We start from the raw sequence: 16,563 nt of genomic DNA, 5'->3' as shown, positions 1-16,563 counted from the left end.
AATGGGATGTCCTCAGAACTTTGTTTAGCGGAAGCGAGAACTAAGATAGGATTTTAATAAGATTGGACTTCCCTCCCACATTAAGCTGACACGCCGTGATATAACTGGAATAATGTTCAACGCGGAATTAAACCCAACCCAACTCACTCACAACAATACCCCGCGCCTTTTGGGTTATTTTTTTCTCCAAAAAGAGGTTTCTTCTGTTGGTCATATCATGTTAGAGGATATCAAATAGGCTTCACGAACTATGCCCATGAGGAATCTGAAACGACCTTGGTGTTTCTGAGTTAGAACCGCTCCCTAGCAACTAGATCGTCTGGTCCAGACTCGTTTATTAACAGGCCGGAAAACTTAGTAATCTGAAATATTGTAACACTATCCACTGGTTCACGCCTGAAACAGTCCATAGCCTCTCTCACAGTCTCTGCCACGCCCTTGTCAAGTGTTTGTTGTACCAGCGTATAAAATTGGTCCTTGTTATTATTAAAACCTGCTGAAACCAAAGATCGTGTTTGTCTGTTGTGCTACATATAGAGCACGTTGGGGTTCTTCTTTGGTGCCGAGACCAGGATCCCTCTAAAAAAAAGGAACAGCCTGGGACAAGTGAAGACTGACGCTCAGACCAACTCGGGTAAGTAGCTCAGATTTCTTCTGTTTCATTTTTCGTTATGGCTGGCCAGGAATTGGGAGAATTTTTGACAGGGATAGCAGGACAAATAATGGGACAGTTAGCTAATCTTTCGACAACCTTAGGAGCGCAGGGAATAGCGCAGGTTATAAAAACTTTTGATGGGGAACCAACAAAATTTAAGGAATGGCTGGAAAGTATAGAAATATATGCGGTATTAACAAACACAGGTCAAGAAAGAATAAAACTGGTGGCCTATCAGTCAAGTCCAGGGGCAGTTAGCGATTTTATCCATAGGTATCCACAAGCAACAAGGCAGATTATAACTTTGGCAATAGTCGTAGGTGCTCAAGGTATCGCTAATTTATTCTGTTCATTTGAAGGGGATCCAGCCATGTGTTAAGCGTTGGCAAATGCTTAAGTATATTCCGGATTATTAGGGAAGTTTTCGGCAGCATAAAAGAAACTGAAAGTCGATTTTATTAAATAGGCTAAACATATTATAGGGATGAGGGAAACCTTAAAACGGGAGAACAAGGTTCATATCAAGAACAGAAATGGGAAACGGTGAACACAACAGGAAATTCATCAATGCTAAGACATACACGTGGCCCAGGTCCGGTCAAAAGTATGCTAATATAGTTAGGGATTGTAAAAACATAAAGGATCCAGTCATGAGGATCAGTTCTTGATCGCGGGTTGCGTCAAGGGTGTACTGACATGATAACGGTGATGATCAGTATTTGGTCGCGAGTAGCGACAAGAGTATACTGATATGATTAAAGAGATTGCCTCAACAGTCAGAACTTATGGGACGAACTATGGGGCACACAGGGGAACACATAACAGAGGTTTAAACACTGAACACTCCTTCTCATGATGACACTGATTGGAAGGAGGAGGAGGAGGAGACAACATTCCGTATAAATTAAGCTGGTAGCCCGAGCAGTGGTAGCTGGTACAGTTAAGATAGGAAAGCAAGTCATCCGAAACTTACAGAAAGCATGACAAACAAGTAGAGTTCCATGGTTCAGCTGTGGAAAGTGAAGTTGCGGATAGCGACAGGTTCAGTTGTGGAAAGTGAAGTTGCGGATAGCGACAGGTTCAGTTGTGGAAATTGAAGTTGCGGATAGCGACAGGTTCAAATGTGGAAAGTGAAGTTGCGGATAGCGACAGGTTCAAATGTGGAAAGTGAAGTTGCGGATAGCGACAAGGAGACATGTGGATAGAATCCACTGATCTAAAACGAACTAGGGCCTCTACTGAAAACGCACATTCCAACAAAAGTTAAAAGGTGAAACAGTTGCTACAGGCAATGGCTGGTTTATTATAGTTTTATATGGTTTGGGAGTAGAACCAGTGTATATGATTAATTACTCTTATGTTTCAGAGAGAACATGTTTCCTCTGGGTTTACTCTTCCTCATGGGGCTAGCACAGGGTTCGATTATGTACGAAAACATTGTATTTCAAAAACTGAATGATATTACCACGACAAGGTCTAAATGGCTAGTAACCTTCGTTATTGATTTAGACCCATATAGTCAGTTTATTGAGAAGTGTAGGTGGTATGTGATACGGATAACAAGTTTTCATATACCATAGTGGTCTTACCTCCGTTATCAATAATCAAACTGAACGCATCATGTTCAGCATCTAATGATCATTTGACCTTACTCCCTTATTATCATAATGAAAGCCAGTACGAGTTGGAAGATAATTTTCTGAAGTTAGTTCATACCCCGAATGTTTCAAACATGTTGCTCTGGAAACCTTTCTTGAAAACTGCTGTAAAACTGAACTTGACTAGGTTACCTGATAAACTAAAGAGTATCGAGAATATCCCTATGAATCATCTTATTGATCAGCTTAATGATTTACAGGCTATGGTACCAGATGAGGAGATGTCAGATTGGAAATATTTCTTGGGAATAACCTTAACTGTAGTGGGAATTCTTGTGGGGATTTTCTTGTATGTAAGATTTATTAGACCCTGGCTAGCCAAGCGAGGAATGAGTAAGAGGAATGTCTTGGCTGCAACCGAGTTTGAGATGGCGCCAGTTGACACTGGGAGCGCAGGTCGCGCCTACAGAGGAAACCTACCCTCTGCGCCACTCTTGACACAAAGGGACTCCGATCCAGCAACTCCCGCCATACGGAGCATCTACCCGACGCTGGATGCGGGTACCCGAGGGCATCTTGAGTTGACTGACCCACGTGGACGAGTACGGACAACAGAGAACTACATGAACTACATGAACTGTTGTCGTCGCATACGATCAGAACACCATACTACAGAACTTTACAAGTTGACTGTGAAAATATACACAACGCATGAAAGACGATATAACATGGTGCAGCTGTTTGCAGGTGATGGCCATAAATCGGACAGTGTTGACAAAGAGTTTCCCGTGTACTGTACCACGAACTTGTGTCTACCTCCCCTTAAAAGGTTCAAGTGTCATTTCATGACCAGATGACGGTGATACATCGGACAGTTGTTGACTGGTTTATCGTACCACGAACTTGTTTTGACCCCCCTGAAGATTTGAGGGTCACAGCCTTCCTATATAAACCGCACTGTCAGTGTAGTCGGGGGGGGGGGGGGGGGGGGGGGAGGCAGAGAGAGGCAGAGAAGGGCGCTGAACACTGTCCAGGACCAGACCGACCGAGCAGTCCAGACGAAAACGGCAGAAGAACACGAGCCAAGCTAACAGTCAAGTCACAGCTCAGAAGGCCAGCACACTGGGACGAGCTCTGGTCACACTGGTTCACGCCTGAAACAGTCCATAGCCTCTCTCACAGTCTCTGCCACGCCCTTGTCAGGTGTTTGTTGTACCAGCGTATAAAATTGGTCCTTGTTATTATTAAAACCTGCTGAAACCGAAGATCGTGTTTGTCTGTTGTGCTACAATATTGCTGAATGCGGCGGTTAACAAACTTTAACAACAACAAATAAACATACTCGATTCAACATTTGTAACTACTTGGTAGCGTTTGGGGCAAGGCGGACGCGTGTGGAAAGCACACCGTAAGCACTTACGGTTCTTGAACGAAGCCTATCGTTTGTTATTCATTACATAGCTGTGGGCATAATAATATATACCATATAACCCATTTAACTGTTTAGCACATATCTTTTAATAGGGGTTATTAACGAAACAGTTCAGTGTAATTATTTTATATGTATTCGTTACTGCTACATACTTGAAATGGACTACGCATTCGTCATACTGTAGAATGAATCTAATTGAGTAAGTGTTTAGGCCAGTCATACCATTTATGACATGACGCTACAGTTTACATAAGTAATCACTGTGAGAGATAACGATCGTCGTAGGCTAAGATATCTTAGTGCAAATGTACCCCGGTCCATACACTCAGGATGTGACGTCACATACATGAACGGTTTACATCGATGGAGATCGCTACCTCTTTTATTTGTTTTCTACTGATAATGAACAGCTGCAGATACTATCTTAATGTACTGAATTATCTCCCTTGGCCAAATATGGATGTCGTGATAAATTGATGCTCCTATAAGATTTCAGAAGTAAAGGCCTAACCTTAAAGTAACCATCTAATATAAATAATATCTAATCACTGAATGAGTTGTAAGCAATCATTTCTGAACCGCCGATATTTGTCAAGAGAACACCATCACTATACTACCCTGCTTTTGTTAGGAATAATCAGATATATTTAAGTATACAATTTACATATTTATGAGAATCATTTTTGTGTATCATTGAAAGATAAAAAACCCATCCTATTAAAAGTGGAGTAGAATATTACATTTTCAATATTCTCGAGTCCAGCAGTGTAAGTCCTCTTCAATATGGAGGGAACCCGTGAAGATCCGGGGTAGGATAGGTCTTTAGCAACCCATGCTTGTCGTAAGAGGCGACGATGCTTGTCGAAAGAGTTTGGATGGTTTGTTGTTTACCGCCGCACTCAGCAATATTCAAGCTATATGACGGCGGTCTGTAAATAATCGAGGCTGGACCAGACAATCCAGTGATTGATATCATGAGCATCGATCCATACAATTGAGGCGACTAACGGGATCGGGTGGATCGATGCGCCTGATATCAATTACTGTAATGTCTGGTCCAGACTCGAATATTTAGAGACCGCCGTCACTTCGATAAGAGCGGCGTTAAGCAACAAAGAAACAAACAAAATATAGAGGAGCATTACATGTTTAGAATGATGAAACAGTTTACGTTTTGTGGTCGAGATCCGGGGAGAATTTGGCATAATTACTATGCCCCAAATGCAATAGTCACCCGTAAATGATGCAAACTCGCTTAAAACAGTTCTGAAACAAATTCCACCCTACATGACCAAAGTGGGATTGATTTGCTAGTCTATCACTTAGATGGAACCGGAATGCTGTTCGAAACGGCGTTAAACCTCACTCACTCCACTGATGTGGTAATGAATAAATCGTCCTGGGCCCGTCCCACAAAGCCATTTTAGCTCTAAGGCGATCGCAACTTTCACAGACTAGCGACAATCGTCACTTAGTGCAAATGGGCCTTGTTCTAACAGTCAGTGTTCGTAGCCTGATAGAGGGTGGGGAATGCCTATGTACAATAACTGTACACAGGTATTTCAGGCCACCTTTTCACAGATCACAGGTAATTTTTCAACCTGTCTCAAAATCACGGATAATTATCGTTATTTCATAGAGGAATAATTATTCTTCCTTATCAATCTGATAGTGACAAACTATATCATTGTCAAGTTTATGTTTTTGCATGTATAAACAAGGACTGCACATAATATTCTTGTAACATGTAAACTTGGTAACAACTTGTCAGACGGACCATCTCAGGCGTTTCTTGATAATTTTAGGCGGTACCCCAAATTTACTACAAATTATTTTCAGTTTAGATATGAAAAAATGATCACGAATAATAACGACACACGAGAAATATATGACATTTCACAGAAAAAGTATAATGTCTTGGCAAATTCATAACAATAGGTATTTCCTACCCGCCGAATAAACATGAGGAGGAAGCAGATTTTTTTCAAAAGTTGATACCTATAAAATACCTACATCTTTAGATTACTAACACAGACATTAATCAATGACCGTAGTGCGAAGTAGTTTTGGGAACAACGTTACTTATATCCGATATACGAAAAACGACCAGGACACCTGTGAACGAGAGGTTATGTGACCTTCACCTTGAACCAGGAAGGGGATTTCCCAGGTCATTCTGACATCACATCCAAGATGGCGTCCCCTAGTCTGGAATACTTCAACAGTGTGTTCCAATACGTACCACAGGGACACGAAAAGGCTTTGAAGCAAGCCTTTTATAACACAGCGGCCAATATATTCATCCTTTTCGCATGTGCAGCCCTAATCGCTGTCTATTTCATCCTAAATCCGTTTCTTCGACCATTATGCTGGGCAGTTTTGTGCGGGACGTTTTTGTATCCTTTCAAGAGGTCGCTAACAAATGTTCTAAAGAAATGGTTAAATGGCCTGAGGACTTCCGATACTCCGTTCGCAGTAGGACTAGTAATTTTACCAGTGCAGGTGAGTGTTGTCAAGTGATATTGTGTCTTGAATGTTCCGCAACAGGTATCGAAATATTTGTGCAACAACTGTTCGAAGCTGTAGTCTATTTCTGGCGCTAATTCAGTTATGTCAATCATCAATCACAAGCTGTCGACAGCTGTCAGTCATTATGTTTCTGAGCCATCATGCATCTTGGCTCCGGAGGCAGGAAACTGAGACGTGCATATTAATGATGCAATAGCCTGGTACAAGTAATTTCTTTCATTTTGGCATTTTGGCGAAGTGCAGTTAGATAGTGGGTAGTTGAGGGGGGAGTGGTATTTAGTCGCAGCTAGATTCTGTTGATCATACCTCTTATGGGTGGGGTTGGGAATGAATGTAGAGAATGAAATATCCCCCACCTAAAGAGATTCTTCTGCAACTTTGTATCATGCAAGATCAGTGCATCACAAATCACTTTTTCTCTTGTTGAAATTGGTTTTTTTCTGTGAATTGCACCACTCACATCAGGATTGGGCAATATTAGTTCATTCAGTGATGTACAGTTTCAGGTTTGCTCCTTTTAAATGACAGTTTGATGCATTTCACAATGAATTATACAATTCAAGTGTTTTCTGGGAAAACTGAACAATGTGCTGGGTTCGGGAAATCAATAATAAGAAAAGTCACAAAGTTTTCACTTAGGTTTTAATGGAAGACTCAGCAATATTTCAGCTGTACAGCAGCCTGTAAATAATCAAATCTGGACCAGAAAATCCAGTGATTGATGTGACGAGGCAATGAACTTAGTCACCAGGCCTGACCTCCCAGATCTTTACCATGAATATTTTGTTAACAAGTGGAATAATTACTATGCCCCAAACACATCCAATGGTCAAATATGAATGATAGATACTAACTTAAACAGTTTTGATTCAAATTCCACCCTTACATGACCAAAGTGAGTCTGTCATATTAGAGATCATCTCAGCACATCCAGATTTTAATAGAAAGGTGCAAGAATTCGCTTAGCAGAGTAGTACATCTAGAGCTGGGACGGGTAACTCGGGTATTCGGGTCGGGTGGGTACTGAGTAGGATCTGGATACCTACAGGACTACCCGGACCCATGGTTAGTCATGTGATTTATTGTTTAATGACATAAATTATCTAGAACTCTATGGTTACACTACAAGTCACTAATGTGTGCATTCCTTCATATTTCTATGGTTGAATGGTCATATAGTTAATTCAAACTTAATTCAACTTCAATGTATGAATGACCAGATTGTTCAATACATGTATCTAAATAAGTTTTGCCAGGGCTATGCTAAAAATGTTCCCAATCAGACATTTTTAGACTTCTGAGACCCACAGTGGGGTACCCGGGTAGGGTCGGGTAATAGGGCTTTGGGTACCCGGGTAGTAAATTTGGACTCGTCCCAGCCCTAGTAGCATCCCTCAGCTAAGCCAGTAAACTGCCCTGATTATGAATCTTGGTCCGTCAGCGCCATGCCTTAATACCAGTGCTTGTGGGTTTCACCAAAGAAAAAACGTTTAAGACTTCCATCTCTTAGGGCTTTCCTCCCACATCAAGCTGACTCACCATGATATACGTAATATCATATATAACAAGCATAAAATACTCATATTCCCTGCCAACATGGCCAATATGATAGTCCGGTTGTGTGCAAGGCATTAGCCCTCCGGAAACCAGCATTTCCGCCATTTTCAGTCTAAGTCAAAGTCATTGCTATCATGGCTATGGAAACTGTAAAATTATTTTTTTCAAAAGTCACCAGTTTACCACTAGACCTATCTATGTGCCAAGTTTGGTGAAGAAATATTGTACGGTTTTCAAGATATGCTCCGGAAACTAGCACTACCGCCATTTTCAGTCAAAGTTAACATCGTTGCCATGGAAACTTGAGAAAGAAAAACATTTCAATCCCAAACTATCAAAAGGCACTAGTTCACCACTAGACCTATCTATATGCCACACTTGGTTAAGATATCTCTCACGGTTTTTGAGTTGTGCTCCAATACAAAACGTAACTGACTGACGGACGGACAGACAGCACCCATTCCCATCATGCCCATATCCCCCATCAACTTTGTGGCGGGGGATAATAACCATGATAACTCTCTCTCATTTCTGTTACAGGTCGTCAACAACAGCACCAACACACTGCTGAATATGATACGGAACAATTACTACGTTGTCGGGGGCTTTCTCCTGGGCATGCCAGTCCTTCAATTTATGTATTACTATGGAGTGGCCCAGAAGATATTCTACTTCTGTCTGGGACTCCTCAACTTCTGCCATGACATCACAGCATGGTTCAGCTCCATGTGGGTGAGTCAAAAACATGGAATATTACCCATAAAAATGGAATGATCACATGTAATAACTTTCCAATATTTGCACATGTTCATCATGTTCATTTGGTGATTCTCAATGCTAATTTGTCAGTTGAAGTCATATGATGTCACAGTGCTTCATTGTTGAGAAAATACAATATGACGTCATCTGTTCTTGACGTCACAACTTTGGACATTACGTCATATGAACATTAGCCCGCCTTCAGTGAAGTGTCTCTGTATGGTTGACATTTCATACATTTTTTCTTCATTTTCTCTGTTAAAATGTCAATCAGAAATATATAGACTAACTGACTCAAAAGTCGGCATTACCATGATTACAGATTATCTTACCCTCGTGAATGAATGCTGTAAGTGCCTCGCCAAGGGCTCTGGATTAACACCATTCATTCACACAGGACAGATAATCCATAACTCCTCATAGCTTATTATTCTCAAATACATGTACAGTACCATTGGAGAGTCAGCGACATGTAGTTGCCATAGAAACCCTCATACATGTTATGAAGCAATGAATCGAGACAATGTGATGAGTTGGCAACAATTAGTTTCCTTATTAATACATAGAAGGGTTTGTATTGGCAGATGTGCTCAACTATCCCAAATGTCATCGCTAGCCGCTCTACTTCATAAATACCAGGGTGCACGGGTGGCCCAGTCATCCAAGGCGGCACGATTCACTGTGAAGAGTTGCGTCCCTTGGGCATGCCAGAAACCTATGATTGTGGGTTCGAATCCTGGTTCGCCTCGATTATGTTTCTAGGTTTGTCAGCACCATACCCGTGCTCATGGGTTTCACCGAAGTGGTTAACGTCTGAGACCTGCATCACTTCTGGCTTTCCTCCCACATTAAGCTGACACGCCGCGATATGACTGGAATACTGTTAAAAGCGGAGTTAAACCCAACTCACTCACTCACTCATAAATACCCATGGAAACAATAGACACTTAATTTGATAATGAGGCCAGGATGTTACACAGCGCTGAAATGTGCATCCAGTGCACATAAATGTATAGAATGGAAAACTTTGTCCCGAAGGATGCACAATAATATTCATTGTACCAAAATCCTGGGCAAGAAGTATGCAGGTCCTGTAATCAAAATAAGTATATACATACAAATATAAGTAACATAGAAGCAAGACAGTTTTTTTTACAATTTACAACAATTAAAAGTCATTTCAAGTCAATTCTTTATTCATATGAAGGCCACAGGTCTATATACAGGGTAATTGCATATATACTTATTACACTGGTACATGAATTCATGCACTTACTTCATATTATTCTAGTATTTTCAAGGGGCGGTCGGGTAGCCTAGTGGTTAAAGCGTTCACTCGTCACGCCGAAGATCCGGGTTCGATTCCCGACTTGGGTACAATGTGTGAAGTCCATTTTTGGTGTCCCCCACCGTGATATTGCTGGAATATTGCTAAAAGCGGCATAAAACCATACTCACTCACTCACTCACTCATTACCTTACAGGGTGCCATTGTACTAAACAGCCTTAGCACTACGACTGTCGTAAGTCTATGTTATTGTTAAGGTAGGGGAGTTACAATCACCTTAGCACTAAGATCGCTTTGTACAGTGGCACCCTGGACCCACATATTTCCCCTAGGGACCCTTGAAATTAATTATCGGGGTTCCCCAGATCTCCAGTTTTGTAAGTCAAGGGATTTCACTACCTCAGCACATTATTAGACAAGATTATTAACAACAGAATACACAATATGTATTGTTTCTCAACTTGTAGTTGTAGGTTAATTATCTGCATTGTAAATGGTCCAGATGTACCATAGTCTGATGATGATCAATTTTCTGACTTGCATCTTCCTATTTTGTCAGCTGTGGACCATCTTTATTGGCTACATTGTCACAGTGATCTTCTTCTGGACCGAGGAATCAAGGAAGACGTTTCACTACATCTCCATCACTGTGTGGGTCACACTCATCCTCCACATCGCCACGGTAGCAGGCCCCCTTCGTCTCCTCCTTTTGGCTGCCCTTGTCGTTGTCATGGTGATTGGATTTGTTTCTGAAGCCAGCAAGGAATCCGCAGAATCTGAAGGTAGGTCATATGATTCGGTGAAATTTAAAGTTGTCACCAAGCTGTGAATGGGTACCCGGTAGTATGAGAAGGTAATGTGACTGTTTGTTGGTTTGTTTGTTTGTTTGTTTGTTTGTTTGTTTGTTGTTACACACTGCACTCAGCAATATTCCGGCTTTATGACAGCGGTCTGTAATTAATCAAGTCTGGTCCACACAATCCAGTGATTGACATGCGCATTAATCCACGCAATTGGGATATGATGACATGTATCAACCAAGTCAGGGAGCCTGACCACCCGATCCCGTTAGTCGCCTCTTACGACAAACATAGTCGCCTTTTATTATTAAAAGAAGTCATTATTAAAGTTACCATTTCTAAGGCAATTGATGCTTCTGTTTGTTTTATGCCTCACTCAGCAATATTTCAGCTATATTGAGGGAGTCTGAAAATAACTAGGTCTTGGACAGACAATCCAGTGGTTGATAGCAGGAGCTTCATCCTATGTAGTAATGATATGATGACACATGATCACTCAGAGCCTGATCACCAAATCTCCATTGTAGTTGACCCATTCTGACCCTACATTCTGTCTCTACATGGTTAAGGCAGTGCATAGTGTGTTGTGTAATATACTCGTGCTAAATTACCCGCTGCTTTGTTTGATTTTTGTATTGAAACATTTCCGCTTTTTCCATAAAAGGTGAGGTGAGGTGAAATGGGTTTTAGCTTCCCTTTCAAGCTTTTTGCACTTATATAGCAATGTGCATGCATTTTTTTTGTGTGTGTGTTGCTAACACACTGAGATACCATGCTACGGTGTATTACGAATACCCCACTCAGACAAAGTATACTGATACCAAGCCAACCAATCCTTGTTTTATCTCCTTAATACCGAGTGCCAGGCAGGGTAACAACAAGTATCATCTTTTAACGTCTTTTGGTATGACACGGCCAGGGATCGTAACACAGACTTTCCACTACCAGGGACCACTTGCACAAAGCGATCTTAGCGCTAAGATGATCGTAACTCCCATACTTTAACATAGGCATATGATAGTCTTAGCGCTAAGATCGCTTTGTGCAAGTGGGCCCAGGGCTGGAGCTCTATCTGCTTGATCACAGGGATGGTATTTTACCTTAAAGTTCTTTGCACGGATACAGCACCAGATTCAGTTTGAATGTGGCGACCCGTGAAGATCCGGGGTAGAATAGGTCTTCAGCAACCCATGCTTGCTGTAAAAGGCGACTATGCTTGCCGTAAAAGGCAACTAACGGGATCGGGTGGTCAGACTCGCTGACTTGGTTGATGCATGTCATCGTATCCCGATTGCGTGGATTGATGCTCATGATGTCAATCACTGGATTGTTGGTCCAGACTCGATTATTTACAGACCACCTTCATATAGTTGGAATATTGCCGAGTGCTGCGTAAACAACAAAAGAACCAATTGAATGCAGCATTATCATAATGTGATGACTTCATGTCATTTTTGGAAGTGTCATGATGGTACTTGTTGTTACTCTGCCTGGCGTTCGGCATTAAGGGTCTAAAACAAGGACTGGTCTGCTCAGGGTCAGTATACTGTGTCTGAGTGGGGTATTCATGTTAAACAGCGGCATAGTATCTCAGTGGGCTAGCACTATAAATCGGCATCAGTCCAGATTAGTACAAGCAGCCACATACACATGCTTTCCTCTCTATATAAGTGCAATAATCTTGGACTCGACGTTAAACCCAATTTCAACTCACCTTGAACTGGTCTTTAGAAACTCATGCATGTTGTTAGAGGCGACTAACAGAATCATGTGGTCAGACTCGCTGACAAGGTTGATGCATGTCATCATATCCCAGATCAAGGCTCAGGATGTCATTCACTGGATTGTCTGGTCCAGACTTGATTTTGATTCTTTACAGACTGCCGTCATATAACTTTTTCAATATTAGGTTGCACTTGTGCATGTTTCATATAGCTAAACCGAGCCCTGTGAAACTGAAATGCTGTTTTATGCAGCATAAAACTGAACTCACTAACTCGCGTTTTATTCCAGCAACTGAGAAACCAGAGGAAAAGCAAGGCGGCACTCTGACCAGTGAACCATGGAAGTCCATATTTGATAAAGATTCTGCCGGCCAAGACGTGAAAGTTTCGCAGCCTCCAGCGTCGACTCAGAAACCACAATCTCTGTCCCTAGCAAGCAAGCCGACAACATCCACCCCGACCAAAGTTGCAAAACAACAGGACACCCCAACAGAAGAAGGATCCCAGTCGCTGAGCAACCAGTGCTTCGTGGCTCTGTTCTGGGGGCACGTGCTCGTCCGACTTTGGATCCATGTGTGGGGCATGATTCTGATTCTCTTCCTGCCTCTGCTGCTGTTGATCATCAGAGGATTAGGTCAGTATGCAAAGAGATCATTTTTAAATGTATCTATCTCACACTTTGCATCTCTTCTTTCTTCTTCGATCCTGCTTGAACAAAGTTTCCAGCTTCCTTAAAAACAATTCACCCAAACACATCCCAGCATCTCCATAGCTACCACCCAAACAAATCAGTCATGCACTGTGCTTACCTCTGTCACGTCATTCTCTTGTAGCAAAATTGAAGCATCGTCAAATGGTTCAGATATATAACCCTCAAATGTTACTAGTCAATGGGGACTTCCATCAGTGGATTTTTGAATGTTTTCGGCATAATTTAGTAGCCCCGGGCCAGCAGACCTGCACAAAGTTCAAGGGTTGCGGTGTAATAATGTAGTCATAATATGCTGACATAATATATGGGGTTTATGTGATAGCATGATTCGAGAGCAAGGCGGCTGGAAAATGCAAACAACAATGTCAACATGTTTTGGGAGAAAAGAGTGCTCACTGTGCTAAAGATGGAAAATACACTGTTTCCTCGCTGTTTGGCTTTTTAATATAGCGCTAACTCGGTTATAGCGCACAGTAAAGCATTGCTCCCAAAATTTACTTGCATTTATAATAAACTCAAGTTTTCGAATGACATAATGTTTTCCCCGTCTAAAAAACCCATTACCAGCTGATCAGGTAACATCAGAAATACCAGTCAACAAATCTGAACTGAAATACACAATTTAATCCTATTATTATATTTGGTTATAAAAAGGTGTTCATTGTTTATCTGGACTTATGTTTTGTTTAGTTGGTCATCCACACCCTACGATTCCACCTCGGTTAAACCACTGATCATCCATAACGCTCATAAATTATTTGGACCCCGAAGGTAGCGTTGTAGTGAGGGATCACTGTATTGATATGAAACTGACTGATAAAGTAATGTCTGGTATATTTATGTGAAACCCTCCAGAAACACTGATAGGGTATTATCGATTTACAGCTGGCCAGTTCAGCAGTGGGGGATTTCTCCATGAGAGAATGGAGAATGTCAAGAAAAGACTGATTGACTGGTACGCCAAACGAGAGGACGCCATCGCACCACGCTCCATTAGTGGACTTGCTAAGATTGCACTGAAGGGAGACAAGAAGGTATGATACAATCATCTTCGGTGTTATTGGTAACTAGAACTGAGATTTTTATGAGCAGATTAGGGCCAAATATTTGACACCGAGTTTACAATGGTCTGCAGAAGTATAAGGCAAATTCTGAAATTTGAATTTAGTAAATTAAGATTCAGATTTTCATGCCCATAACTAATGTTTTACTTAAGCAAATATTACAGACATTTTACTGATAAGAGAGACATTGAAGAGGAAGATCATACTCAGTTTTGTAATATTACAAATAGAATACCTAATTACATATTTCCTACTTTGCTTTATAATTATGTTTATTAATGATGTAGGTTTTATTGTTATAAAGAAAAAAGTGTGGAATATTATTACTTCAAGAGCTCATCACCGTGCACATCAGCTGAAACATTTCCTTTTTCCTGAATTCATTGGCAGAAAGTTTCAGATACCCATCACTAACACGTTATCGTGTTTACTTGTTGCCAGGTGATTGATGCTCTCGAGGTGTCGACCGACAAGGCCACCAGTATTCTGCTGATTCTTATTCTCCTGATTGGATCGATGCTCTTCATCATCATCGGGGCCATTCAGGTACGACCAGTGGCATCGTGATAAGGGGGAATTATTGTAGAGGATCAAACTTGCCTGTATCATTAAGTCAGGGCGTATTATCAGCCTCATTAAGTCAGGGCCTAACAACAGCCTTATTATTTCGGCCTAATATCGGCCTCATCAAGTCACGGCCTAACATAGGGCCTATTATCAGCCTCTTTAAGTCAGGGCCTATTATCAGCCTCTCTAAGTCAGGGCCTAACATCGGCCTCATTAAGTCAGGGCCTAACATCGGCCTCATTAAGTCAGGGCCTGACATTGGCCTCTTTAAGTCAGGGCCTAACATTGGCTTCATTAAGTCAGGGCCTAACATCGGCCTCATCAAGTCAGGGCCTAACATCAGCCTCATCTAGTCAGGGCCTAACATCGGCCTCATTAAGTCAGGGCCTAACAGCGGCCTCATAAAGTCAGGGCCTAACATTGGCTTCATTAAGTCAGGGCCTAACATCGGCCTCTTTAAGTCAGGGCCTAACATCGGCCTCTTTAAGTCAGGGCCTAACATTGGCTTCATTAAGTCAGGGCCTAACATCGGATCTCATTAGAATCAGATATAAGTTCTCGATACCGCTGAGGACATCAGAACGACCTTTCGTGAACTTTGACCTACCAATGAAATGACTAGCGGGAAGTCGACATTAGCCACTAAGAAAGCGGCTTTCTTGAGTTTTGCAGCAATAGTTTCAAACTGGCAACTTCCATTCCAGACTACGCTTTCAAAAGTATTTTCACTCAGTCATACAGCATGTGACAATGGTTCAGAATTCCCTGTGTTAAGCTTTAGCGGTTGCATGATTAGAAAACATCTTCCACTAACAATATAACATAACAAAATAAATACTGTAAACAGCTTTATTTCTGCGCCGTTAAAATATTGCGAATACCACACCAAAGACAATACTGCGACGAGATATTTTTGCGAGTTGCCGTGTTGAGATGACCTCTCGATTACCAAACAATAGACAGCTTCTCTAGGAAGCTAGTTAATCTGAGTTGGCCGGAAAGTTGACCGGAAGGGATTGCGACCAATTATCAAATACGATAATTGACTCGACTCAGTGTCATGACTGTGAGTTTGAATGCAAACAAAATTGTGGACAAAATTGCAAAGAACACTGACGCAATCAAGCGAGGTTGGAAGAAGGCAGGATTACTGTGAGGTAGCAGTGACACTGATTGGTCTGTTTACATGTCATTTGTGGAGTATTGTGTGACCATTCTGCATTCATTTGTGTTTTTAACTTATTGAGTTACTTGTGGTTCTGGTTGATGATTTCAACATTTGATGATGTATGGCAGTGAATAAAGTATGTATGTATTATTTATACTTATTTTTGCGATTTTAATTTTTGTGATGGAGTCTCGTTCACAAAACTCGCAATAATAAAACGGTCGCAAAAAATTCCCTGTTTACAGTATATCTTTTTCATTATTTTATTACAACGTATATGTGTTGTTACTTATCGTGTACTTGTCCGATTTTCGATCACAAACGTTGATCTTACTTAATTTCGTTTATCCAACATACTCGTTTATCCGACCTACTCGTTTATCCGACCTACTCGTTTATCCGACATACTCGTTTATCCGACATACTCGTTTATCCAACATACTCGTTTATCCGACATAAACATATGCAATCAACCATGTCGGATTAACGGGAGTTGACAGAACTTGTGTTGTTACAGATCCACCAGGAGAGTATCCACATGGTTACAGTAACTAGCAACTTGTTCAACGAGAAGGTCAACCCAGAGATCAGCCAGTGAGTTTGAAACTGTCTACAGTTCTGCCTATGATGGAATATCATTGTCAGTAGCAGCACAATACTGAATGTTGAGGCATGGAATGTGGTTGACTTGAGTCAAGCCCTGGACATGT

At 41.4% G+C, this 16,563-nt stretch overlaps 1 protein-coding gene across 2 annotated transcripts in view; it reads left to right on the top strand.

Moving 5' to 3' along the window:
- The first annotated feature begins 5,850 nt into the window (after window positions 1-5,850).
- The window catches only part of LOC139463938 (transmembrane protein 245-like), a 35,619-nt gene continuing 24,906 nt past the window's right edge, over window positions 5,851-16,563 (top strand). For both annotated transcript variants that reach the window (XM_071245396.1, XM_071245395.1), the window contains exons 1-7: window positions 5,851-6,187; window positions 8,312-8,503; window positions 10,378-10,600; window positions 12,632-12,976; window positions 13,940-14,088; window positions 14,560-14,664; window positions 16,371-16,447. In XM_071245396.1, the coding sequence (XP_071101497.1) occupies window positions 5,879-6,187; window positions 8,312-8,503; window positions 10,378-10,600; window positions 12,632-12,976; window positions 13,940-14,088; window positions 14,560-14,664; window positions 16,371-16,447 (1,400 nt within the window). In that variant the 5' untranslated portion in view covers window positions 5,851-5,878. The remainder of the gene's footprint in view (window positions 6,188-8,311; window positions 8,504-10,377; window positions 10,601-12,631; window positions 12,977-13,939; window positions 14,089-14,559; window positions 14,665-16,370; window positions 16,448-16,563) is intronic.

This window comes from Haliotis cracherodii, unplaced genomic scaffold (genome assembly GCF_022045235.1).
Source record: "Haliotis cracherodii isolate W230 unplaced genomic scaffold, xgHalCrac1.p SCAF_16, whole genome shotgun sequence".
Taxonomy (NCBI): Eukaryota; Metazoa; Mollusca; class Gastropoda; order Lepetellida; family Haliotidae; genus Haliotis; species Haliotis cracherodii.
Note: the sequence above shows the minus strand (reverse complement) of the source record. Positions and strands in the feature narration are given on the sequence as shown.